Genomic DNA, 27,065 nt, shown 5'->3' on the forward strand with positions numbered 1-27,065 from the left:
TGATTTTAAAGACAAGCTTTTATGAGCACTAGCAAGCATTATCTTTTGGCCTAGCGACTTTTTTTTAGCACCACAGATTTATTACTGTTGCAATTGCATGTTGGTTGGAATAGTCGACTTTCATTTACTAAGTTTTTTTTATTTTTTATTTTTAAATCTGATAAAATATTTACGTTATTGCTCCATCCGTCCCATAAATTTTGTTACTGTACATTTTTATCGGACACAAAATTTAAGACATGTAATGTAAAGTGAGTTGAAAAAGTTATTGGAAAGTGAATTCTATTTTTCGTGGACGTAGAAAGTATTTAAGTAAACAATATAAAGAAATGCTGTCATTGTGTAGGGCATCAATTTTTTATTGTAAATTATATACTCCATTCATCCTAAAGTGTGATTGACATGTAATTTTAGAAAATAGTTAATGTACTAACTAAGAAACGAGAAAATATATTTTTATATATTTATATATTTTGAAACAGGAGTATTAGTATGATCAGGGTCAGGGCTTGAACGTAGTGAATACCATGGGCCTTGACACCACAAGCCCACACGACAATAAGCATAATCAATGTTCCACGTTAGTTATAAAAGCAACTAGCGTGAGATTTGTAGATTAAATGAACTCTCCTAAGCTAGTCTTTGAATTGAGTTATCTTATTATTATATAACATTGGTGCTTTTATTTAGAGCCTGAAAGACTTGTATTGATGATCTACAGAAAATAGTTGTAACCAATAAATACATTTGGGATCGGACTTGGAGGGGTAGCGGACAAAGAACCCTGGCCGTAACCAACGGAAGACATTGCCCTTCAATTGGTGTGATTATCATAGCATAACATCAAGTCTTTTGGGAATTTACAAACTACTACTTGCAAACTTTAACTGTCACCATAAATACAGGCCATTTTTGCTAGTTGTCATTAAATACGGGCCTAAATGTTCAAAATCCAACATTTTGCCACATTTTAGTTCAAAATATGTAGTAATAATATTTGAGAAATTTACTGGATCTAATGCCCAAAAATAATTCATTTATCAATTTATGCTAGAAGAAAAATTGAATGAAATGAGAGAAGATTATTTGTAGCATGAGCGATGGGAAAATACATAGTTCAATTAATTTTCTGTTCCATAGATCAACCTTAGTGGGCTCGTCAATAATAAACTTCAAAGGCGGGCTTCTACACTTTTGAAAAGCCCAAATTTAATCTGAATCTTAATTAATATTTACACATTTTCAAACCGAAATCGATTATTTTAAATATTCTTCACCCGACATTGGCCATTTTATATGGGCATTTATTGATGGCTAGTAATAAATTTTATCTTAGAATCTTGAGAAAAGATAAATGTACAATTATTGTCTATGTACATAATATCTTTAAATTTTTAAATTTAATTGAATTTACTGTAGCGATAAAAAAGAAGTGATATATAAATTTTATGTCAAATTGTAACATTATTTCGAGCTTGATTTGAATTAATTATACGATATTTAGTAAAAAAAAATAATTTTTTTCTTAAATATACAAATATTAAGTTAAATTTTCAAATTTTTTTCGAAGTATTGCAAAATGATTAGTATGAAATTTATTTTAAATCAGTTAATGTTTATAAATCGATTTTCAATATAAAATTTTAAAAAAGTTCGATTATGTACGTACGATTATCACTATCCCAAAAATTTTAAAATAATTAAAGTCCAAATTAGTTTTTATATTTATCTTATATATTTCTTTCACTTTTACATATTAAGTGTAGTAACTTCGTGTCACAACATAAATAACGGTTCACAACATTTAAATCAAGTTAATAACTTAATTGTATTTAAATTAACCATCTATATTTATCTCAACCATCTCAATTAGACTTGTTCCTAACCATCTCAAATAAAGCGAAAGAGAGAAAATTAACTAGAATTAGAGGGGAAATTAAAAACATATAAAAGAAGAGTGATATTTAAAAAAACTGTTACCACAGTCTAATCATAGTTACTGTTTAGCATATTGGTTTTATTTGCTACAACTACAATGCTTGAACCCCCAACATGCAGTTTATCGAGCTTAATGTAATCTAACAATGTAATTATACTGAACCATACTTAGGTATATAATCAACCGCTCTCTGTCTAATTGTCCAGAACTCATTGCCAAATTCTGTAGTGTGGGATCTTATTGAAAGATTCCACCGGATGACTTATAGTTGCAGACACATCTAAACAAGAATCCACAAATTGAAACAAAGAAATAACTCAATCCAATCCATCAGCACACAGCATACAGAATTTAATCTCGGAAAGGGGCACAGCCATTTATTAGAAACCCAAGAAGAGCTCATGTTTCACTTTCTGAGATACATTTCAAAATCGAGATTTATAAAAAACAAAGAACATACACAAGGTAAAATATAACCATCCTCTCCTTCAATTAACAATATCCGATAAATTAGTATCATGCTAAAAGTAAAGCATGCCCGAATTACTCATTGTTCCCGACTCCAGCTCAAGAGGTACATCAAATTTATTCAACATATCGAAATCTACAGCGTTGAACATCTACTCTATCAATACAAAACATTCACCCCTATATTTCCGTGGACATAAATGTAAAATGGGGAAATTCTCATTAAAAAGAACATTTCAAGTTTCATATTTCACAGAACCTGACCGAGAAGAAACCTCCTGGCCGAAGAAGAGGATTTCTTTTTATCATTATATCCTGAATCCGACTCATCATGAAACCATCCCACTGATCTTTGAGCTTCTTGCACAATTTGTGAAATACCTACAAAACATAATAAAATAGATATTACTACACACGAAAATGAATTAACATACACAAAACAAATAAATCCAAATGAACAAAATCTAAAATCTACTTTAGTGGCTCTTTGAAGCTTAACTGATCAACATACACAATCATATTATCAACTATTTATATGAACACAACACAATCACAAACACCAACATATGGGGAGAAATAAGGGGATCCAGAGCTAGTATTATCCATTACGTGTAGCATTGGCAAAACCCTACTCTATGTAAGCATATGCATAACCTTTCACCAATCAAAACAATTTTGTAAATTACTCCTATTTTTCGATCCAATAACACTCTAGAAGCAACCGAATAGCACATTAATGCGATTCTAAGAGCAAAAAGGTCACAGGTCCAGCGGAATTAAAGCTTGATCATAAGAAAACGTAATTAGAGATGAAAAAGAACCTCCAGAAACGGTTTGTTTATTGTGGCGGATGTCGTGAACGGTGGCGGAAATTTTCCAGTAGAGCGGGCGACCGACATAGAAGAGTATCAAAGCCAACACCGCCACCAGCAAAAAGCGGAATGTGAGCTTGGCTGTAGAAGACGCCATTGTTTTCTCACTCTGGTTTGTGTGTTTGGGCGTCGGTGATACAGAGAGGATTTAAACGTGTTATATATACTCCGCTATTCGGTGGAAATTTAAAAACGCTCTTTATATATTATAGTAGAAATTTATATGACAAGAAATTGAGATTAGTTTAATATAGTAATATAAAGAACTATACAAACTGGAAAATAAGAAATGAATTCGAGATATCAGTACACAAATCTTGTAGATCTAGAATTAAGTGTTACAATTTACAGACGTAATTTTCATCTTTTTTCGATGTGGATATGGTATTACGGTATTACTGTAACTACTGTGCTGCCCAGATTAATATATTTTTAAAATATTAATTTTAAATTTTAAATTAATTAAACAAAATTAGAATCAATATTGATAATAAACAATATGGGTAACAATTTTAGTTATATTAGAATAAAAAATCTATACAAATCAACATTGAAACATAATAAATTTGAAACAAATCACATAATATAATGTTTAAATATTAAATCATGGAATGAGAGAAGATAAAAATATATCACAATAAAGAATTAAACACAATAGATAATTATTCATCATTTTTAAAACTTCATTATGCACTAACAAAATTAATTTGCAATGCACAAAATCAATGATCAATATGTATAGCTACTTTCGCATAACAATTTGTATAGTTTTCAATAAAATTAAAGATAAATTAAATTATACATTAAATTTATCAATAGAATAATCCTTTCATGTAACTCAACCTACTTATAGATATGTATAAAAAAAATTAGCCAATTATAATTTTAACATAATTTTTTTTTAACATGGATCAACTATAAAGTAACATAAATGGACTCTAATCATTACTATTAAAAAAATTTATAATTATTAAAAAGAAAAAAGAAAGACAATGGTGGTAGCATCAATCTAAAAAAGAAAACATAGTATGGAAATAAAATGGATGGAAAGAAACTAAGAATATAACTAAAAAGAAAAAAATACCAATAAGTTCATATAATATTAAAAGCAAATACGATGTTGTATCAAAATTGATATATAAAAATGATGAAAAAAATAAAAAATATAATTTAAAATATGTTAAGAAAAGAAAAATATAATTAATAAAATGAAAATGAACGAAAACATAATTAAAAAGAACAAAATTAGCCAACCAAATAAATTGGGGAAGCCTCGAGCTCACTGAGCATGGTGTGGAATGGTTCCATGACATCAAGCTTTAAGAGTTCCTCTTATGGTAAGAGCAAAATTGACATGCTTGAGTTCTATAAGGTAATAAGGTATGTGTAGATATTCGGCCTTTAAATGATATATTTATAGGCTAAAATATTATGCATATAATCCTTTAACTATACACGATTATTTTTGTAACTCCCACACGTACACGATCATATATTTATAAATTAACAAAATACAACATATAACCCCAGAAAAAAGAAGACTGAATTAGGCCTATTGTAGCACTGTTAATTAAATTAGTTTGACATAGGGAGTGTTGCTATGCTCATATTCACTTAAAACAAACAAACAAAATGTCAGAGTAATCCCTAGAATCTGTCTTTTATATATTGAATAGATTACTTAACCATGTAATCAGCATGATATATAGATACATTTTGTCTAATATTTAAAAGAGAAAAAACGTGTTTATAAACGATTTCATGGGGAATATATTAATATTGAAGTTTTGACCTCACTTATACATGTAAAATTACATCAAAACATTTTGTGTTAAAAGAATAATATAATTGCATTAATACATTTCGCCTTAAAAGAATAATATAATTGCATTAATACATTTCGCCTTAAAAGAAACCTAACGAAAATTCAATTAAATGCAATCATCCAACAATCGTATAAGATGGTATTTTTCTATTTATATCATAGATTATAATTTGATTATGTAAATCCAGTTAACGCATTTCGATTTAAGAAAACACAAAAGCGCGTGCAAATCTAAAATTTGAATTTTTACGAATTTTTGTTGGTTGTCATTTATATTTTTTTCTCTAATTATTTTTTAAAATTGATCTCAAAATAGTCATTTAGTAGTCTTGGACTCCTGGGATATTTTTTTTGGAGAATATGCATCTATAAATTCTTTAGCATTGATATTTGAGCTTCAATTAAACGTCAAGAGAAGATTTTCTTTTCGCCTTGTTTCCGAATTGAAAATTCACTAAAATGTGACACTTGTGTGAAATTTCTATCACGAAACTTACTAGAAAGGTAGCTGAATCTACAAAATATAATTATCTTTTTGTACATTTTAGTAACTTTGTGTCTAATTAGAAAAAATGTTTTGGTCCATATAATAAAAAACGTAACAGTTAACAACATTTTAATCAAAATTAGTAACTTAATTTTATTTAAATCAACCAGCTGTATATATCTCAATTCTCAACCATCTTGCAGTTGCTTGAGTTATTACTTATCAAGCTATACTTGTAGTAGTTCAATACAAATCAATTCTCATAATAAAATTTCAAACAAAAAAACACAACCTTATTAATTTTACCCTACGAAAAAATTTTAAAAATTGGATTTTTAGACAAAATAACCACGAAACGTGCAATTAATAAATTTGAAAAAAAATCTACCATTATCAAAGTTGCCAATTTAAACACCTGCCGATCATTCTCGCTCGTAGAATCAAACTCTAGGCGTTTAACGTTTCAAATTGGAAAATGAATATTTGATCAGCACTCAACAATTTCAAAGGCAAAATAAACATATAATCGAAATTGACCACTAATGTAAATGTCTGGCTTAATTTTGTTTTGGGCTTCAAAAACTGTAGTACATGCCAAAGCAATTCGAAATTTCCAAAATGAGAAATGAAAATTGATGTCACGAACAAATCTTATCAACTTGGCAGTCGGAAAAGCGAAAGAGAGAGTTAATTAACTAGAATCAGGAGGAAAAAACACATAAAAGAAGAGTGATATTTATGATAACATCAGTCTAAACCACTCTAACTTTAAAATTGGAAGTTGCCAACTTCTGCAATGCTTCATCTTTCTTGTCAACTGTAGCGTGAACAATAAGGTCAATTTGGTCTCCATATAAATCCTGTTGTTCCTCTAATATCTTTTTAGCTGACAACACCACCGATTCATTGCACCAGTCCAATTCAATTGACCTGAGTGTTGCTATTTCTCCGATTTCTACTGGAATCTCCTTCAATTCTTTTAACAAAGAAAGATGAAGCTCTGTAAGAAGTGGAAAGTGGGAGCTGTCTTCCATTGTCCAGTGTTCTAGATCACCACAATCATACAATGTTAGTGACTTGAGTCTCTGGAATTGGTCTTCAATTGTTTCCCACTCACGTCTTCTGAAACGACCTCTATACAATTTGAGCTTCTCCAGAAGTGGTAGGGAACCTACCGTTTGCTGTATGTCCTCCCACTCGAAATCACATTCTGGCTCGAGAAGCAACTCTTTAAGGGAGGGTGGGAAGTTGATCTTCTGCAGATACTTTCCAATATCAGTGGACCAGACAAACAACTTCAAGGATTCCAGTTTACTAAGACAGTGAAGACATCTCAGATAGTTCACTCCATCAATTAGCTGTCCCTCATATGTCATATTCAATTCCTTGATATTCGGAATTCTTTTAACAACATCTTCACTTACATTCAAATTTATCACTCCTTTGAGCACTTCTAGATTCAAAATGATAATAATGTCATCGTCCGCGCTCGGAGGATCTGGGAGATGCAATTCATACAACTCGAGATGCCTAAGTTTATACATTTTCCAGATTTCAGTTGGTGCAATTAAATCTTCTCCACCCTGAATAATTAGTGTATCTAAATTCCAAAGCAGATTGATGGAAGAAGGAATTACAAACTTCTCATCATGAGTTGTAAAACTATGGTATCGTGAGTTCATCAACTGAAACACATTTAGTTGTGAATACTCCTCTTCACTCTTCCAATTATTCGAATGCAATAACCTCAAAAATCTAGAATTTGAGAATTGACCAACTGTTTGATTACCAAATACTAGATAAGAACGAGCATGGGGCATATATTCCAAGGCATCTTGTATTTTTTCCTTTGAAGTGCTTCCAGGAATAACAATACGCTGTTGGCTAATTAGTCCTTGAGGACTTTCTTCCCTCAATACATAAAAAAACCTCTGTTTTTCTGCTTCTTTTATAGATAGATCTCTAAGTAAATCGTGAATTTTGTAGCATATTACATCCCCAAGTTTCTCCGACTCATGAACTAGAATGAGATTTCTATCCACTAGCTCTTTCAAGTACTGTTCAGCAATTTTTGTCAAGCTCTTGTTGCCTATTGGTTTAAGAAATCCTTCAGAAACCCATAGTCGGACGATTTCTGAAGGATAAATTTCACCGTCTTCCTCAAACACTCCCATATAGAGAAAACAAGGCTTTAGATATGCAGGCAGGTGATTATAGCTCAGTTTCAATATTCTCAAGCAATAATCATCATTCTCTGAATTCACTATTGAGGTTAAGTTTTTCTCTATGTGCTCCCAATATTCTAGTGTAAGTTCGGATTTAGCCATTAGACCTCCTACCACAGCAATAGACAAAGGAAGTCCATTACACTTTTCCACAATTTTCTTTCCAATACTCTCGAGATGAGTAGGAAAACTTTGTTCCCCAAACACAGTTTTGGAGAACAAAGTCCAACTACTAACCTCATCTAGAAATTCAATCTTAACGAGGCTATTGGAATCAGTCAAGTGGGCAGCTAAGTTTGACATTCTAGTTGTCACTATTATTCGACTCTCATTATTGTATTCAGGAAAGAAAAACTTCATCTTATCCCAGACCTCTATGCTCCACATGTCATCCATTATAACGAGATATCTCCTACCTGATAAATATTTGTAAAGTATTTCTCCCAAGTCTTTCTCACTCTCTTCGCTCAAGTACCCTCTAGCTTGAGTGAGTACTTGCCTAAGAGTTTCTCCGATATTATACTCTTGAGAAATGGTAGCCCAAACACATATATAAAAATGCTCCTTACAAAGCTTGTGTTCAAACGCACCTTTTGCAAGAGTGGTTTTTCCGATGCCACCCATCCCTACTATAGGGATGATTTGGCGCTTGGCACGTCCTCTAACAAGCCTTTCCAAGAGCTCAAGCAACACACCATCAAACCCTACCATGCGATGGTTCTTCTCAGTGGAACTGAATCTTAAACCACCATCATCAGAACTCAAGTTTCTTTGGAGAACTGTCTTATCCCTAGTAATCCCAACCACCTCTTTTTTGATCAAATCAATTTCTTCTATAACCTTTTGCAGATCTTGATAGAAGTGGATGCAACTGATTTGTTCATCAGCACCATCATCAGTTGCTGCTGCTGCAGAAAGCTGAATGGTGTCAATGATATAGGACTCAATCACATCTTCAGCTGTATGACTTGCATCTGCAATGCGAATTAGGGGTTAGTTTATTTCGGTTATTCTGATTTTTTTAGCAAAAAAAAAAAAAAGATTTTATTTAAAAATAGAGCATGTACCAAATTTGATTTCATCTAATCACTATGTACCTATATCATTTCTAATCAACACCAACAAACAAAATAATTTGCAATATTCATACAAAAATATTTAAAAAATAATTTATTGCCGACGTGAGAGAAATATTAAAATGAAATAGTTAGCATCTTTCGAAGTTCCAACATAGTACATTAGAGCTTGCTTGCTTAAGCATTTTGAAAAAATCTACTGACCCATAATGCGAATCTCCAATGGATCTGCTTTGTCGCTGTACTCGTAAGGTGACTTGTAGCCTTCGAGAAATTCCTGCAAGAAGGTAACTATTTCTGTGAGAGATTTCACTTGTTGGTTGTCAAGAGAAATCGGAGGGGAAGGATGAGTTTCAATATCATCTATGATACGCATAAGAGAAACCAGAGCTGCATAAGCAGCCATCTTAATTCTATAAATAAAGCACAAATTAAACACAATGTGAGCTAATTTGATCAGATGAATATGGTATTTCGACACCACAATTAAGACTTAAAGCTTTATTTTTTGAGATCCAAAGAACGAAATTGTGAAGTAGAATGTGATTTAGAAGACAACTTTTATGAGCACTAGCAAGCATTTATGATTTATCCTTTGGCCTAGCGACTTTTTTTTTTCAGCCCCACAGATTTATTGCTGTTGCAGTTGGTTGTTGGAATAGTCAACTATCATTTGACGAGGTCTTCTTTAATTTGATAAAATATTCACCATATTACTACCTCCTTCTCATTATCACATTTTCATTAAACACAGAATTTTAAAAAATATAATAGAAAGTGAGATAAAAAAAGTTATAGGAAAGTAAATCCTAGTACTACTTTTAGAGTATTAGTTTTATAATAAAATATTTCATAGTATTAGTTTTATAATAAAATATAAATATATATGAATTAATGGAAAATATGAGGTTCACTACCAAAAATTATAAAAATTAAAATATGATACTCCCTTCGTCCCCTAAATATTAAGAAATGTAATAGAAAGTGAGTTGAAAAAATTAATGGAATGTGAGTCCTACTTATAAATATTACTAATTTTATAATAAATGTAAGAAGTAATGAGTTAATGGATTATAAGGTCCACTAAAAAATTAATAAAAAAGTAAAATTAAATAATTTTTATGGAAGAAATGAAAATAGAAAAATGGGACAAACTTTGGAATGTAGGAAGTAAAATTTAAGAGATCGGAGGTAGTATAATATTTGAAAATGAAATGCACAAATAAATGTGCAATGACAGGCTGGTTTATTGATGACAATTTAGACAAGTATAACTGGTGCGGTGGTGCCCGCACAGTGTGGGCCATTTCAGCAACCAATCCACCAAGTGTGAAAACAATACTTCCTCTGTGTTGTAACATGAGTCACATTTAGTTATGACACAAATTTTAAAAAATATAAAAAAGAGTAGATTGAATAAGTTAATAGAATATGAATTTCACTAATATATATATTAGTTTTATAACAAAATATAAGGGGAATAAGTTGGTGGAATGTAGGACCTACTTACCATTTATGATAAAAGTGAAATAAGACTCTTATTATAGTACATACCAAAATGAATAAATAAAACTCTTATTATGGGACGGATGGAGTATTTAAGAAAAGAATGCTTTCATTGTGTAGGGTGTTAGGGAGAATTTGAATATTGAACAAAACGGATAATCTGAAAGTCGTGAAAATATCACTTTCAGATCAAATCAATTTCGGTGGTTCTACCAAAATATTTGATTGGATAAAATTTCAGAGAAATCAGAGCTTTTGTATGTTAATGTTTTCGAAGATTATTTTGAACCAGAAGAAGCGATCAGATTTTGAAGAAGACGAACCAGTGCATCTGCTGATGAAACAGTGCACCTGTTGGGAAAATAACCGAAAATAACTAATTTTCAAAAGGTTTTCGAAATTGCAAATTAGTCCTTGGACTTTCAGAAATTACATTTCCGGATGAATTTCTTATACAACTTGACCCCAGCCAGGGGCTCTGCCCCTTGGACCCCGCTACCCGGGGGCGCTGCCCCGGACCCCCGCAGTGAGTATAGTATGATCAGGGCTTGAACGCAGTGAATACCATGGGCCTTGACACCACAAGCCCACACGACAATAAGTATTACATACTCAATGTTCCACGTTAGTTATAAAAGCAACTAGCGTGAGATTAATTTGTAGATTAAGTGAACTGTCTCCTAGGCTAGTCTTTGAATTGAGTTATCTTATTTATTCTGTAATATTGGTTCTTTCATTTAGAGCCTTAACGACTTGTATTAGTGGTCTACGTGTAAAATATCGAGAATTGAATAGGAAGGAAAAACCTCCATTGAAGGAGGATGGAGAAATGCGAAACCGTCGATGATGGGAGAAAGGAGAGAGAAGGAGAAAATATCTTTATTGACTACATTGTGAAACAGTTGACTACAATTTAAAATAAAATGTCTTATATATAGGCTGGAAATAAAGGCTAAACTAAAACTTAATTACAATTTATTTTCCAATTCTAATACTAAGAAAGACAGTCGTAACCAATAACAACGTTTGGAGCGGACTTGGAGGATTAGCGGGACAAAGAACCTACCATAACCATCGAAGACATTGCCCTTTAATTGGTGTGATTATCATAGGATAACAAGTCTTTAATTTGGGAATGTACAAATTACTACTTGCAAACTTTAACTGTCACCATAATCTTCAGCTTTTTTTAATTATCGTTATCTTGGATTCAATTTTCTTTATAAAGTTCAATATTTACCTCATCTATACAAGCATATGTGTACCACACCAACGTGAAATAGAACAATATATATAGTCCATAAAAAGCACGTCTTCTATTTTTCTATTTCCATTTCTTTTAAGTTAGGATATATATGTATGAATGAAAATTCGTACTCTATTTATAATTCTTCCTGAAAAAGAAAATGAAATATAGAAGCATTCTTTTGTTACTTGGACTTCGTACAAAAAAATCTCAGTTGCAAAATTATAATGTTTGAATTAAATAATAGCAAAATCATTAAAATTTTCAGAATGGCGATATACTAGTATATGATAGGTTTGGAAACGTTATTATCATTATCAGTTTTTTAAAAAATCAATCACAATGTACATTACAAAAGTTCATGTCACAAGTAGAATTGCAAGTAAAGTGATCTCGTCCGATTCAAATTCACGACATTCTCATGTGTGATTCTCCAGATATTTCGACCAATGTTAATGTGCTTGTTCAACTTCAAAAATATATGTGGTGGTTCAACAACCAATAAGTTTCACCCTGTCATTCACTTCAATAGACATGTATTCCAATCCTTCCCAGTGAACCCTTTGATCTTGTATACTGGAAATAAAAAACAAAACAAAATGAAGACAGGATAATTTTGCAAAATCTCCGGACCTCATATTACAAATACAATTAATGTATTTTGATTCACGAAAACACAAAGTGCGTGCAAAATCCAAAATTATGAATTTTGTTGATTTTTTGTTGGTTGTCATTAAATACGGGCCTAAATGTTCAAAATTCCAACATTTTACCACATTTTAGTTCAAAATATGTAGTAATAATATTTGAGAAATTTACTGGATCTAATGCCCAAAACTAATTCATTTATCAATTTATGCTAGAAGAAAAATTCAATGAAATGAGAGAAGATTATTCGTAGCATGAGCGATGGGAAAATACATACTTCAATTAATTTTCTCTTCCATAGATCAACCTTAGTGGGCTCGTCAATAATAAACTTCAAAGGCGGGCTTCTACACTTTTGAAAAGCCCAAATTTAATCTGAATCTTAATCAATATTTACACCTTTTCAAACCGAAATCGATTATTTTATATATTCTTCACCCGACATTGGCCATTTTATATGGGCATTTGTAGAAGTGCCACAAGTTTTGCAGCATAGTTTTATTCTTGCATGGGTCAAGGATTCAATTATCTTGGTAGTTTTATTGATGGTTAGTAATACATTTTATCTTAGAATTTTGAGAAAAGATAAATGTACAATTATTGCACATGTGCATAACATCTTTAAATTTTTAAATTTAATTGAATTTACTTAAAAATTAATTATATTATTTATTGTATTATATGTAGCAATAAGAAAGAAGTGATATAGAAATTTTATGTCAAATTGTAACATGATTTCGAGCTTGATTTGAATTAATTATACGATATTTAGTAAAAAAAAAAAGTTTTTTTCTTAAATATACAAATATTAAGTTAAATTTTCAATTTTTTTTCGAAGTGTTGCAAAATGATTAGTATGAAATTTATTTTAAATCCATTAATGTTTATAAATCGATATTCAATATAAAATGTTAAAATAATTAAAGTCCAAATTAGTTTTTATATTTATCTTATATAGAGAAAAGATATGCTGCAAACTTATTTTAGGCGACTTATGAGCGCCTATTTTCCAGCCATATTCTCGATCTTTAATCCCTTAATTCCATGTCAGCCCAAATTTTTTAATTTATTCTTTTTATTCTTCTAACATAATTAAACATTTATGTATAATTTGCCCGCCCCAGTCTTTTTCTGTAACTTTTCTCACTTTTACTTTAGATTATTTGGCGTCTCTCTCGATCTCTCCGTTTAACATCAACCTGACCTGCATTAGTTTGTTTCTTTCAAAACTTTGCTCAAGCTAACCCATGTAATATTTATTTCGTTAACTCCCATATACTTGTTACTTGTTCTTGATTAAATTAACTTCTTATTATAAATGCAAAATTTTATTTATAATCGTACAAGAATTTAGAATAATAGGTTTAATGTAACCTAATAACTTTTGTTGTTTGAATATAACTCCCACCGACCACGACATCATGCGTAGTAACTTTTGTAGTTCTATGAATAGATTAATTTTAATAGACTATAAGTTCTTTAATTTTTTTTTAGTCATCTAGCTTTGAGAACAAATAACAATTGTTGGACTTGATGTGATTCCATGTTAATTTGATTTATTTTATGGATGCAATACGAGAATCAAATTCATCAACAGTGATGGTGTAAAATTCTCAGCTTTGAGAGGATTGTAATATTTTTGTTATTTATTACTACTACTACTTTGCGTACATATGCTAATTTTTTGATTGTGTTTAGTGAAAATATGAGCGATCAACCATATACTCCTCAAGTTGCAACTATCGTAAGCTAGAAATCGGAATGAAGTTTGCATCAATAGATGATGCATTTGCATTCTACAATTAGTATGCACGTGAAGCAGGTTTTAGCGCAAGATACAGTAATAGCAAAAAGAACAAGGTGACAAATGAGTTTATTTGGAAACAAATTGTTTGCTTTAAAGCGGGTCAGACTGATGAAGCTCGTTCAGTGAAAAGAGCATTGAGTGGTGACCCGATTAAGACAAGAACTCGTGGTAAAGTTTGAACTGATTGCAAGGCAAAGATGTCTATTATCAAGCAACAAACTGATTGGAGTGTTAGTGTTTTACATATTAAGTGTAGTAACTTCGTGTCACAACATAAATAACGGTTCACAACATTTAAATCAAGTTAATATCTTAATTGTATTTAAATTAACCATCTATATTTATCTCAACCATCTCAATTAGACTTGTTCCTAACCATCTCAAATAAAGCGTAAGAGAGAAAATTAACTAGAATTAGAGGGGAAATTAAAAACACATAAAAGAAGAGTGATATTTAAAAAAACATCAGTCTTACTTACCTATATATAGAATGCACTATAACTTTAAAATTGGAAGTTGCCAACTTTTGCAGTGATTCATCTTCCATCCAAACTGTAGCGTGAACAAGAAGGTCAATTTGGTCTCCATGCAAATCCTGTTGTTCGTCAAATATCTGTTTAGCTGACAACACCACTGATTCATTGCATAAGTACAATTTAATTGACCTGAGTGTTGATATTTCTCCTATTTCTGCAGGAATCTCCTTCAATTCATCTAACACAAAAAGATGAAGCTGTATAAGAAGTGGAAAGTGGGAGCTCTCTGTCACTGTCCACTTTTCTAGATCACCACATTCATACAGTTTTAGTGACTTGAGACTCTGGAAATGGTCTTCCATTGTTTCCCACTCGCGTGTTCTGAAGCGGCCTCCATTTAATTCAAGCGTCTCAAGAAGTGGTAAGGAGCCTATCGTTGGCAGTATGTCCTCCCATTCTGAATCACTTGGTAGCGAAAGAAACAACTCTTTAAGTGAGGGTGGGAAGTTGATCTTCTGCAGATACTTTCCAACATCAGGGGAGTAAGCCCACAACTCCAAGGATTCCAGTTTACTAAGACAAAGAAGACAGCTCAGATAGTCCACTCCATCCATTAGTTGCCCCTCATATGTCATATCCAATTCCTCAATATTGGGAATTCTTTTAACAATATCTTCACTTATATTGAAATTTATCACTCCTTTGAGCACTTCTAGATTCTCCATCATGATAATATCATCGTCCGCGCTCGGGGGTTCTGGGAGATGCAATCTCCGATATTCAAACTCGAGATGCCTAAGTTTATACATTTTCCAGATTTCACTTGGTGCTATAAATTCTTCCTCAAAACTAATAATTAGTGTATCTAGATTCCAAAGCAGATTGATGGAAGAAGGAATTACAAACTTGTAATAAGTATCAAGACGATGATATCGTGAGTTCATCAACTCAAACACATTTAGTTGTAAATACTCCTCTTCAATTACCCAACAACCCGATAACCTCAAAAATCTAGAATTTGGGAATCGCCTAGTTGTTTGATTACCAAATACCAAATAAGAACGAGCATGGAGCATATATTCCAATGCATCCTTGATTTTTTCCTTTAAAGTGCTTTCAGGAATAACAATACGTTGTTGGCCAATTAGTCCTTGAGGACTTTGATCCCTCAACACATAAAAAAACCTCTGTTTCTCAGATTCTTTCATTGATAGATCTCTAAGTAAATCATGAATTTTGTAGGATAACACATCCCCAAGTATGCACGACTTATGAACTAAAATGAGATTTCTATCCACTAGTTCTTTCAAGTATTGTTCGGCAACTCTTGTCAAGCTTTTGTTGACTATTGGTTTAAGAAATCCTTCAGAAATCCATAATCGGACGACTGTTGAAGCCGTAATTTCCTTGTCTTCCTCAAACACTCCCATATACAAAAAACAAGGCTTTAGATAGGCAGGCAAATAGTTATAGCTCAGCTTCAATATTCTCAAGCAATAATCTTCATTCTCCGAATTCACAATTGAGGCTAAGTTCTCCTCTATGTGCTCCCAATATTCTAGTGTAACTTCGGATTTAGCCATTAGACCCCCTATCACAACAATAGACAAAGGAAGTCCATTACACTTTTTCACAATTTTCTTTCCGATACTCTCTAGTTGAGTAAGAAAGCTTTGTTCTCCAAATACAATTTTGGAGAACAAGGTCCAACTACTAACCTCGTCTAGAAACCCAATCTTAACGAGGCTATAGGAATCAGTCAACTGGGCAGCCAAGTTCGACATCCTCGTGGTTACTACAAGTCGACTACCCTCACCGCAATCTGGAAAGGAAAATTTTAACCTATCCCACACATCTATACTCCACATATCATCTAATATAATGAGATACCTACTACCCCATAAGCACTTGTGTAATCTTACTTCCAATTCTTTCTCATCCATACTGCTCGAGGATTCTCCGGCTCGAGTGAGAACTTCCCTAAGAGTTTCTACAATATTATAATCTTGGGAAATGGTAGTCCACACGCAAATATCAAAATGCTCCTTAATAAGCTTGTGTTCAAACGCACCTTTTGCAAGAGTGGTTTTGCCGATGCCACCCATCCCTACAATAGGGATTATTTTGCGATTGGTGTTTGCATCAGTAAGCCTATCCAGGAGTTGAAGAAGCATATCATCAAACCCTATCATTAGATGCTTCTTCCCAGTGGAATTGAATCTTAAACCAACATCATCAGATGCCACATTTCTCTTGTGCTCTTCCTTCTCCATTGTGATCGCAGTCACCTCTTTCTTGATCAAATCCATATTTTCTATCACGTTTTGCAGATCTTGATAGAAATGGATGCAACTGATTTGTTCATCACCACCGTCATCGGTTGCTGCGTCAGAAAGCTTGATTGTGTCGATTATATAAGACTCGATCACGTCTTCAACCGCTTGAGCTGTATCTGCAATGCGAACAAGTTATAGACAATAATACTCTTAATCATCAATAACATATCTGGAAATATAGAGCTTGCTTGAGCATTTTGAAAAAATCTACTCACCCATAATGTGAATCTCCAATGGATCTGCTTCATCGCTATACTCGTAGGGTGACTTGTAGCCTTCGAGAAATTCCTGCAAGAAGGTAACTATTTGTGTGAGAGATTGGACTTGTTGTTTGTCGAGAGAAATCGGAGGGGAAGGATGAGTTTCAATATCATCTATGATACGCTTAAGAGAAACCAGAGCTGCATAAGCTGCCATCTTAATTCTTTGAAAATTAATGCATAAATTGAAATGATTAGAACAATTATATCAAAGATGAATATGGTATTTAAACACCACAGCTGAGATCTGAAGATTTTTTTATGAGCACTAGCATAATCCTTTGGCATAAAACTACTTTACTTTTTAAATGACCCACCAATTTAGTTGCTTACTTGTGTCGACATAGTGTGGAGTGTGGACCATTTTCCCAATAGGAAAAATCTTATCGAGGAAAAAATCTAATGTCTTATTATTCGGCTTCATTATTGTATTTGTATTCAGGAATATCATCCATTATGATGTGATACTCTTATCTTCATGAATAGGAGTTTTGCTTTTCCATTTCGATCGGTTTGCAAATAAGAGTCTCAGTTAATTTATCATATGTATTATAATAGGTCCCACATTCTACTAACTCATTTTACTCACATTTCATTTAAAACTAATACATACCTAGAACTCATATACTAATAACTTTTTTTAACTCATTTGAAGAAGAGAGTATCTCCTTAGTGACAGATACAAGTGTAACTTTTTCCAATGTACGTTTTGGATATAGCATTGGTGGTCCAGCAGTGGCATCATTATATAACACTGTCCAGAGTATTTATTCTTCTTTTTAATGTCTTTTAATTATTCTTATTCGTTATCTAGTACTGCCCCTACTTTTATTCTGTACTGACATTTTATTTTTGTTATGTAATGAGTTTTTTAGTTAGGTAATTATTTTCACTCCTATTTTCCATGCTTTAATTATTTTGATTTCCCTATTATGCTCGATTATTTATTTATTTTAATTAATTTTATTTATTAGTTTTTTTTATAACTTCAAAATAAACAATAAATCTACTTATAAACAAAATAACAATGCCGAAAAATACATACATTGAAAATATTTTCATGCCATTACGGTAACACTCGAGAGTTTTTTCTTAAAAGGTTCGAACTTACTAAATTTGTAGTGAGCTAAAATCTAGCTGGTCAGTCTAAGTTCTTTTCGTACTTTGTGCTATCTGAACATTTGCGAATCGGGAAGGTGACCACCTTCCATGATCACTTGATCGGCCAATTCCTTCAATGGTGTTGGAAGATTGAAAGAAGATCACGCCATTTCCGGAGGAAGATATGCGAGATTATTTCTTACCAATCATAGGAGATATGAATCAATGTAATTAATATAAATTAGGTTTTCCTTGTGCAGTATTTCCTAGTCCTATATAATGGTGTACAATGTATGATGAGCACATAAGTGAATAATAAACCCTTTCCTACCGATCTCAATCTCTCTTAACATGGCGTCTGAGCAGGAAGTTTTTCGGTTCAGAAAAAATTCATCATAGCCGGTGAATACCAATCTCGACCTTTTGTTTTTAGCTCAACCAGACCAGAATAACCCAGAATCGACCAGAATAACCCAGAACCCTACAATACCAGAAACATGTCAGATACCGAAGACACCAAACACGATCTAGAACAGCCAACGAAAGTGAAGAGCAACAAGAATGTCACCGTGGCATTCAAGCTTGATGGAAAAAACTACCCATTATGGTTAAGACTTATGAAAGTCAAGATTGGAGGCCGAGGGGCCTATTCGCATATCAGAAACGAACCACCTGTACCGAGGAGCAAAGGGTACGACGACTAGGAAGAAGACGATTTGGTGGTGTTTTCATGGATCGTCGATAACATCGAGAACGAGATTATCGCCAATTTCGCTCACCATCAGATATCAAAGGCACTCTGGGATAGTCTTGCTGTGACGTTTGAGAACAAGGCGGACAAGTATATTATCTACGACCTGGAAGAGAAGGCAATCGAGCTAAAACAGGGAATCTAGACTTGGAAACATATTACCGGAGGATCCACGGGTTGTGGATTAACATCGATCGCTGCTAAAAGCAACCCATTACGTGCTGCGACAAAGGAGTCAACCAATACAGAACGCATTTTAATGAGAAGAGGCTGATCAAGTTTCTGTCCGGACTAAACCGAGAGTATGATTCGATCAAACGGGATATTCTCAAGGAAGATCCCTACCCATCAGTTGAATCGGCCTATGGGTGGGTGAAGACGGAGGCGGCTCGACGTCAAATCATGCCACCGACATCGCCTCTGCCCACCGTAGATACCGTCGGCGATAACATCGGGAACTCATCATTTGGGGAAATCGGACTCGGTCTCGCCGCCTAGTATAGTCGCCCGCCGCACCAGAGCGGACCGGTACAACGCCCCACCGCTACCAACCGACCGGGGAATCGTCTCGACACATCCAAACTGTGGTGTTCACACTGCGGGAAACATAAACACAAATGGGATACAGACTAGGGTACCCAGAATGGTGGGAGGAACGACAAAAGGCGAGGGCGACACAAGCCCGGGAAAAATTCGTTGCTGGAGTAAATGGCGATGGAGCTCCACGTCAAATTGAGGTCGGAAATCATGGGGAAATGGCCGGAATCGGAACGAGGATGCGCCAGGAGGGTCCGACGGGCGGCGGCAACACGAGAGGCACCGAAAATTTGGCTGAACAGACGGAAACAAGGGGCGGCGCTGCAACAGGAGGTAGAGGGTTTGGTTTTAAACGAAACCCTAACGTTTTTTCTGAATTATATTTGGTACCACATACTTCTGAGTATTTAGTAAAAAGACCCCTTGCTTTTAAAAAACGCCCCCCGATTTACTGGAATATGTTTTTGACCCCAAATGTTCTCAAGCATCAGATATATACCCCAATACATCTAGTTATGTGTAAAAAACCCCTTTGAACCACTCCGAAATATTTCCGCTGCTTTTCAAGTTCAAAATATAACTGATACACACACGAGGGGTTGGATTTTTTACTGTGGGGCGACAGGTACTATGACACCTGAAAGGGATAACTTTATTAATTTGACTGAAGTTACTAAATCCTATATTAGAATTGCGAGTGGGGATCTGATTAATGTTGTAGGATCTGGAACAATTGAAATATCCCCCACTCTCTGATTCACAAATTGTCTATATGTCCCCACCTTATCTCAGAGACAGAGACTCTGATGTCTATCAGTCATGTTACGAAGGAATTGAATTGCACACTTCTGATGCACCCCTCTTTTTGTATTTTACAGGATATTCAGACGAAGAGGATACTTGGGCGTGGCACTGAGAAACAAGGACTCTACTACGTGGACGAGATAGCTCAACATGGCAGTGCGATGTTGGCTCACGGGTCCACGAAACAGGAAACTTGGCTTTGACACCGAAGACTAGGACACCCCTCCCCCGGTTATTTTAAACTACTTTATCTGAATCTTTCTATTTCTTCGGATTTTGCTTGTAAGACTTGTGTTTTGGCCAAGAGCCACAGACAATCTTTTAAACCTTCGAATACTCATATGAATTCCATATTTTCTTTAGTACATTTTGATGTGTGGGGTCTTGCCCCAATTGTGGGAGGAAATGGTTTTCGATATTTTGTAATATTTGTTGATGATTGTACTAGAATGACTTGGGTGTATTTTCTGAAACATAAATCTGAAGTCTTTGATAGATTTACCTCTTTTCTTAAACTCATTCAAACACAATTTCATACCACTATCAAAACCCTTAGGTCAGATAATGGGAGGGAATTTGTTAACACTACCATGACAAACTTTTGCAAAGAAAAAAGGATAATCCATCAAACCTCTTGTGCCTATACACCTGAATAGAATGGGGTAGCCGAAAGGAAAAACAGAACTATACTTGAGATGACCCGAGCCTTAATGATTGAGTCCAAGGTTCCGAATTATTTTTGGCCAGAAGCTATTGCTACATCTATCTACCTCATGAACTGCTTACCCACCAAAATCCTTCGCATGAAAACCCCGTTTGATACCTTATCCAAATTATCCCATATCCCCACACACTCGAACCTCTCTCCTAAAGTTTTTGGTTGCACCGTTTACGTCCATATCCCTAAACATGAAAGAACGAAATTATCACCATGTGCTACTAAATGTGTGTTTATGGGGTACGGGCTGAACCAGAAAGGCTATAGGTACTTTGATCCTAACTCCAGAAAAATTATCACCACAATGAACTGCAATTTTTTGGAAACCGAGTTCTTTTACCACACCCACCTTAGTAGTCAGGGGGAGAGTGATCCAGGTAGACCTGAGGACTACCTAAGTTGGGTCGTGTCATTGCCAAGCTCCTCGATTGAGGACCAACCTGATCCAGTAGTGGTCACTGCCGCTGAGCAGGCTTCGTCCCAAGAGTCGGCTCATCCGCGGCCAGGTACCCCTCCTCCGACGATATCCGAGGTAATTCCCGACCCTAGTCCCAATACAGTTTCCACTGACCCTGTTGGTACAGAATACATAGAAGGAGAAAATGCTATTGACGGTGACACTGGGAGATATATACTTCCCTATCGGAGTACAAGATGAGTACTGCCAAAAAGATATTCCCCTGAAAAGATTGGAAAGATAAGTCATTATGGAGTTGCGAATTTTGTGCAGGGAAATTTGTCAAAAATGGCTCGAGCATTTGAGGCTGCCTTGTATGAAGAAGAGGAAATTCCGCAGTCAGCCGATGAGGCAATGAAACATAAACACTGGAGGGAAGCCATGCTCACTGAAATGAAGGCATTAATGAAGAATAACACTTGGGTAAAAGGAAAACTACCTGAAGGAGTGAAGACCGTTGGGTGCAGATGGGTATTCACGATCAAGAGAAGGCCAGATGGTACAATAGACAAATATAAGGCTCGTCTTGTGCCAAAGGATATACTCAGACATACGGCGTAGATTATTTTGAAACTTTTTCCCCGGTGGCCAAAGTCAATACTGTAAGAGTACTATTCTCGATTGCTGCCAACAAGGACCGGTCTCTTCACTAGTTTGATGTGACCAGTGCCTTCCTACACGGAGAACTCCCAAAACCATTTTTCATAGAACCCACGCCTGGATTTGCTGGGGAATTTCAAGATGGAGAAGTCTGTCATTTAAACAAGACATTGTATGGTTTGAAACAATCTTCGCGAGCATGGTTTGGGAGATTTATAGAAGTGATGAAGAAGTACGAATACAAGCAGAGTAAATCTGACCATACTCTGTTTCTCAAGAAAAAGAACGGTAAGATCACATGCCTTATTATATATGTAGATGATATGATCATTACTGGAGATGATGAGGAAGAAATAGCTGAGCTAAGGAAGAATTTGTTTAATGAGTTCGAGATGAAAGACTTGGGACTTCTTAAATACTTCTTAGGAATAGAAGTGCTACGCTCGAAGAAATGAATCTTTATCAACCAGAGGAAGTATATATTAGATTTATTGGCTGAAATCGGGATGCTCGATTGCAAACCAATAGATACACGATGGTCCAAAATCATGGATTGCATATGAAGAAGGAAGCTAAGCATGCAGATCGAGGGAGATATCAAAGATTAGTTGGGAAGTTGATTTACTTATCCCACACGAGACCGGATATTGCCTATGCAGTGGGAGTAGTAAGCCAATTTATGCATGCACCGCAGGAAGAGCACTGAGAGACAGTTTTAAGGATAGTTCGATACTTGAAGGGGACGGCTGAACATGGGCTTCTATTTGAGAAACACGAACATATGGAAATACACGAATTTACTGGTGCTGAAAGGGCAGGAAACCTAAACAACCGAAAATCGACTGCGGGGTACTTAACCTTTGTGGATGGCAACCTCGTGACATGGAAAAGTAAGAAACAGAAGGTGGTAGCACTATCTAGTGCAAAAGTAGAGTTCCGGGGAATTAAGAGTGGATTGACGGAGGTATTGTGGCTAAGAAGACTTACGACAGAGTTGGATCTTTATTCTGCACAACCATTGACAAACTCATAGATTAGGCTTGTTTTATGTGTGATTAGAGAGCGCTTTTGATGGTTTAAGGTGTTAAATACAGGTTTTTCACCACATATACACTAATTAGGTGAGTTAATGGGTTTGTCATAGTTTTGTGATGAAACAGGTTGAAACGAGCTGAAGCTGAGTTTTGAGGAGTTCTCCATAAGAAAAACCCGACCGGGTGTTTCCCATTTCTCGGAAAACCCGGTCGGGTGTTTTGCAGAAGATATACGGACTCCAGAAGGAAAACCCGACCGGGTGTTTTCTATTTCTCGGAAAACCCGGTCGGGTGTTTTGCAAAAGTCGGGCTTTGGGAAGAAAACCCGATCGGGTGTTTCTCCACTTACATATCACCCGACCGGGTGTTTTGCATACGCGCTCATTTTATCCTGACTTTCACTGCGAGTATAAAAGGGTTCTCACTCATTTCTGAACCCTAACTTCCCCCACTGCAAATTGAGAGAAAAATCGAGAGATTCAAGAGGATTGAAGGCAAGGAGGCTTCCATCTTCAAGAGATTGAAGAAGAAAGATTCTCCCCAACATCAAGTCCACCTTAGGGAGTTCTATTATCTTTTCTTACTATGTTTTCCTTCGATATTTTTGTATTTTCCTTTGTCTTAGCTTCCATTATGAGTAGCTAAGTCTTTATTAGGGATATTGGTGAAGTTTGTATGAAATCCATGGGTTAAACCTTGATTTATGCTTATCTATGTCTTTTGTGGTGGTTTTGTTGGTTATTGTGCTTTTTCTTTATCTAATTAATTAACTACCAATTTGATATGTCTTGATCTAATTATTGTCATTGAAAGATGCTTGATTAGATTGTTAAAATAACCAACAACTACGCGCGTTAGGTGCACCCGAGAGGGGGTCTAACCAGTTAACCCGACCTTCCTAACCACACATAAGACCATTTAGATGAGCATGATTCCTAGGTGAACACCCGTGATCCATACCAATGGGACTATCGCAGCGGAAGCGCTAGGTTTATCACGAATCAATTACATAATAATTCTGATCTATTTAGCAGATTATTTAGAAAAATTCTATTCGCGCAATTGTCACATGTATCATGCTTATAACTCAAATAAATCATGCTTTAAATTAATTGAAACCTAAAACATGCTTTTCTACGGTTTAGCCATTATACCTTGATGATTCTCCAAAGAATCGAAGATGGCTTGCGACTTCTCCACTGAAGATGTTTAGTACAAAACCACGGATCTTCTGCCCGGTTCCCGGACTGTAAACTGATATCAGGGTGGGCTGATCTCACCAGAATACTAGGACTTAAATAAAGAAGACAGAAGAAATCCTTTTGTGAATAGGTGAAGAATTCGAAAATCTCCTCAGTTGGTGAGGGGAGAATTTCGAAAATTTGAGGAAAAATTGTGTTGATTCTGTCTCCTTTATTCCCCTATTTATAATAAGTCACATATTGAGCCCAGACAGGGATCTATGGAAGGCTTTGGATATGGGCTCCTCCAATTAGCTTTTTACTAATTAAATTAAACCCAATTTAATATAAGCTTAAAATTGGAATATTACGAGCAGCCACTACAGAAGTAATACTGCACTCCCCATCCAAATCCGAAATTACAAGTACTTCGGGTTACTAAAAATTAATATTTATTTCCCGCGTTTAAGATAGAAACATCCATTAATTAATTATTCTCTGCTATGGACTTAATTAATTAATATCTTATTTATTCCAAGAGAGGACTCAGCAAGAAAATCTAATTTATTATTCATAGAGTGGTTAAACTCCAACTAGCTAGTTTCCGAATAATAAAACCTTATTTCAAGCTTCTCTTGAGGATGTTATCAAACGAAACTCACCTCGCGTACGATTCAACATAATAGCAATCCTAGCACCGCTAGATATTAATCACCACTACCCAATATACCAGGCTTATTGGGTTGCGAAAAACCCGCACCATTTGGTAAGTCAAAGTAGTGCATAATCAATACCGTATGCTCAATGCTAACGTACATTGATTAAGAAATAATATACGAGACCTCGTCTTTCAATAGATAGCATAAAGACTGTCTCGCTGTTAGATCCTTTCAGTGCTATACCACACCAACGTCATCTTATTTCAGTAAGGCTTAGAAATAATCGGACTGACATTGCAACCTTTCACGATAGGTAGTCTAAGCCTATCTAGGTTGTGAAATTATTCTTTTTCTTTGTTTAGAACTGACTGTGTTACCTTAAAGTGAACGACGCCCACAACCGGTCTACTAAAACAAAGTCTTAGACTTTGTTAAGTTACTTATACATTTAAACATGTAATAAACATCTATTAAATGTAAAACATAACAACATTATAACAAAAATAATCTGTTTATTCCTTTGGAAAATAAAATAAGAGTTTCAACAGTATTCAATCACTCGAAAGGTGATTTCTAGTATACAAACTCTAACACCATATCCCTACCTTCCCAATTTGAGTGAAACTTACCTTTTGTTTGCTTTAGTTTCCCAATTTGCTCTTACTTGCTTACTTGCTCTTTGATCTTAGTTAAGAAAAACCAAAAACCCCTTCTATAAGTCTAGATAGTGTTCAAAATTGCATCGTACTACTCAAGCCGGCATTTAGTCTTCGAGGATCGATAATTTCAACTTGCCACGTGCTACATACCCCATACACTTGTGGGTGACATATTGATGCGATAACAAGGCGGCAATTAGTATCTCTAAAAATCCAGTTCAACATGATCTGACTAAACACGTGGAGGTTGATAGACACTTCCTAAAGGAAAACATTGAAGCAAAGATAGTTGAGATGCCGTATGTCAAGTCCGAAGATCAGTTGGCTGACATTCTGACAAAGGCTTTGAACTCGAAATCATTTCGAGAGGTATTGTGCAAGTTAAGTATCGGAAACCCCATTACTTAACTTGAGGGGGAGTGTTGGAAGATTGAAAGAAGATCACACCATTTCCGGAGGAAGATATGCGAGATTATTTCTTACCAATCATAGGAGATATGAATCAATGTAATTAATATAAATTAGGTTTTCCTTGTAAATTATTTCCTAGTCCTATATAATGGTGTACAATGTATGATGAACACATAAGTGAATAATAAACCCTTTCCTACCTATCTCGATCTCTCTTAACAAATGGCTCACGGTCCGTTTGTGTACACTAGTCCAAGTAAGGTTTGCAACCCTATTGATACCAGAATTCGATTTATGACTCTCTTGGCATAGCACCTTCGGTATAACCAAGAGAGCAATGCATAATATTCTCGGCATAGCACCTTCAATATAGGCATCATCATATAAAAACAAATCATTTATGAAAAAACAACATCATTTTGCATCAACAACAAACATAACTTCAAATTTTCATAAAATATCACTTCAAAAATATTTCATATTTTCATCCACATTAATATGTAGAATAGAAAAGTTGACCTCATTCACTTAAAAATTCTTACTTGGATTTTCCTCACTCCAGCTTTAACTCATGGAGATAGCCTTTTGAAAAAAAAATTCATTAAACTCGAGAAATCCTTGTACTTAAAAAAAAGTGCCTGCCTCCTAATGATTTCTTTTTCATCTTTCGTTCATCCTTAGAATATTACTGAAACTCTCATGCATTAGTTAAATCAAGATTTTAATTAGTTACGTTCATCAATCTGGTGAATAATTACGTTGAACTAACTAACTATTCAGAGATAAGCTAACATTTTCGTAAATTAACTAATCAGTTTGAGAATTTCTTAGTTAGCTCAAACAATTACTACTTAATTAGCCCAAATCTTTTAGTCCTCCAGCCTAAACTTCCTTTTCTTTATCCAACAGCCCAATCCATTCTCTTTTTTTTTTTTTTAAATGGCAGCCCATACATAATAAAGAAGACTCGAGAGTCATTCTT

The 27,065-nt window shown here is 34.6% G+C and overlaps 3 protein-coding genes, 1 long non-coding RNA gene and 1 pseudogene across 7 annotated transcripts; 1 reads left to right on the forward strand and 4 right to left on the reverse strand.

The window, feature by feature from the left end:
* Positions 1-2,358: 2,358 nt before the first annotated feature.
* On the reverse strand, positions 2,359-3,425 carry LOC148933119 (uncharacterized). Its single transcript, XM_089063276.1, has 2 exons — positions 3,229-3,425; positions 2,359-2,788 (listed from the first exon to the last, which is right to left on the reverse strand). Exons 1-2 carry the CDS (start codon positions 3,374-3,376, stop codon positions 2,658-2,660), a joined length of 279 nt encoding a protein of 92 aa, XP_088919402.1. The 5' UTR covers positions 3,377-3,425; the 3' UTR covers positions 2,359-2,657.
* Positions 3,426-6,092: 2,667 nt separating this feature from the next.
* LOC125217692 (putative late blight resistance protein homolog R1A-3) lies at positions 6,093-9,448 on the reverse strand. Its single transcript, XM_048119213.2, has 2 exons — positions 9,097-9,448; positions 6,093-8,790 (listed from the first exon to the last, which is right to left on the reverse strand). Exons 1-2 carry the CDS (start codon positions 9,296-9,298, stop codon positions 6,344-6,346), a joined length of 2,649 nt encoding a protein of 882 aa, XP_047975170.2. The 5' UTR covers positions 9,299-9,448; the 3' UTR covers positions 6,093-6,343.
* A 5,043-nt stretch (positions 9,449-14,491) lies between these two features.
* LOC125217689 (putative late blight resistance protein homolog R1A-10) lies at positions 14,492-17,459 on the reverse strand. Of its 3 annotated transcripts, none has more exons than XM_048119211.2 (3): positions 17,127-17,459; positions 16,647-17,027; positions 14,492-16,166 (listed from the first exon to the last, which is right to left on the reverse strand). In XM_048119211.2, the coding sequence occupies exons 1-3, from the start codon at positions 17,326-17,328 to the stop codon at positions 14,575-14,577; spliced, it is 2,175 nt and encodes a 724-aa protein (XP_047975168.1). In that variant the 5' UTR covers positions 17,329-17,459; the 3' UTR covers positions 14,492-14,574. The 3 variants fall into 3 exon arrangements, with proteins under 3 accessions (XP_047975168.1, XP_047975167.1, XP_047975165.1); XM_048119210.2 differs by having other exon boundaries at positions 14,492-14,694; positions 14,765-17,027; XM_048119208.2 differs by having other exon boundaries at positions 14,492-17,027; positions 17,127-17,458.
* A 750-nt stretch (positions 17,460-18,209) lies between these two features.
* Positions 18,210-18,990, reverse strand: LOC148933120 (uncharacterized). The gene is made up of 2 exons (XR_016130743.1): positions 18,841-18,990; positions 18,210-18,753 (listed from the first exon to the last, which is right to left on the reverse strand). It is a non-coding gene; the product is annotated as an uncharacterized LOC148933120 (long non-coding RNA).
* Positions 18,749-20,865, forward strand: LOC148933121 (uncharacterized; annotated as a pseudogene). The gene is made up of 2 exons (XR_016130742.1): positions 18,749-19,893; positions 20,439-20,865. The product of XR_016130742.1 is annotated as an uncharacterized LOC148933121 (transcript).
* Positions 20,866-27,065: the final 6,200 nt, after the last annotated feature.

Source organism: Salvia hispanica, chromosome 1 (assembly GCF_029641045.1).
Source record: "Salvia hispanica isolate PSC_SH4W2 chromosome 1, Shi_PSC_v1, whole genome shotgun sequence".
NCBI lineage: Eukaryota > Viridiplantae > Streptophyta > Magnoliopsida > Lamiales > Lamiaceae > Salvia > Salvia hispanica.

What these genes read in the sequence shown, in the direction of transcription:
- LOC148933119 (XM_089063276.1), bottom strand. Translation starts at nt 3,376, where the DNA reads ATGGCGTCTTCTACAGCCAAGCTCACATTCCGCTTTTTGCTGGTGGCG. An exon ending in TAAACAAACCGTTTCTGGAG is followed by an intron (nt 2,789 to 3,228) that starts GTTCTTTTTCAT and finishes TATGTTTTGTAG; the next exon opens with GTATTTCACAAATTGTGCAA.
- LOC125217692 (XM_048119213.2), bottom strand. Translation starts at nt 9,298, where the DNA reads ATGGCTGCTTATGCAGCTCTGGTTTCTCTTATGCGTATCATAGATGAT. An exon ending in ATTGGAGATTCGCATTATGG is followed by an intron (nt 8,791 to 9,096) that starts GTCAGTAGATTT and finishes TTCGCATTGCAG; the next exon opens with ATGCAAGTCATACAGCTGAA.
- LOC125217689 (XM_048119208.2), bottom strand. Translation starts at nt 17,328, where the DNA reads ATGGCAGCTTATGCAGCTCTGGTTTCTCTTAAGCGTATCATAGATGAT. An exon ending in ATTGGAGATTCACATTATGG is followed by an intron (nt 17,028 to 17,126) that starts GTGAGTAGATTT and finishes TTCGCATTGCAG; the next exon opens with ATACAGCTCAAGCGGTTGAA.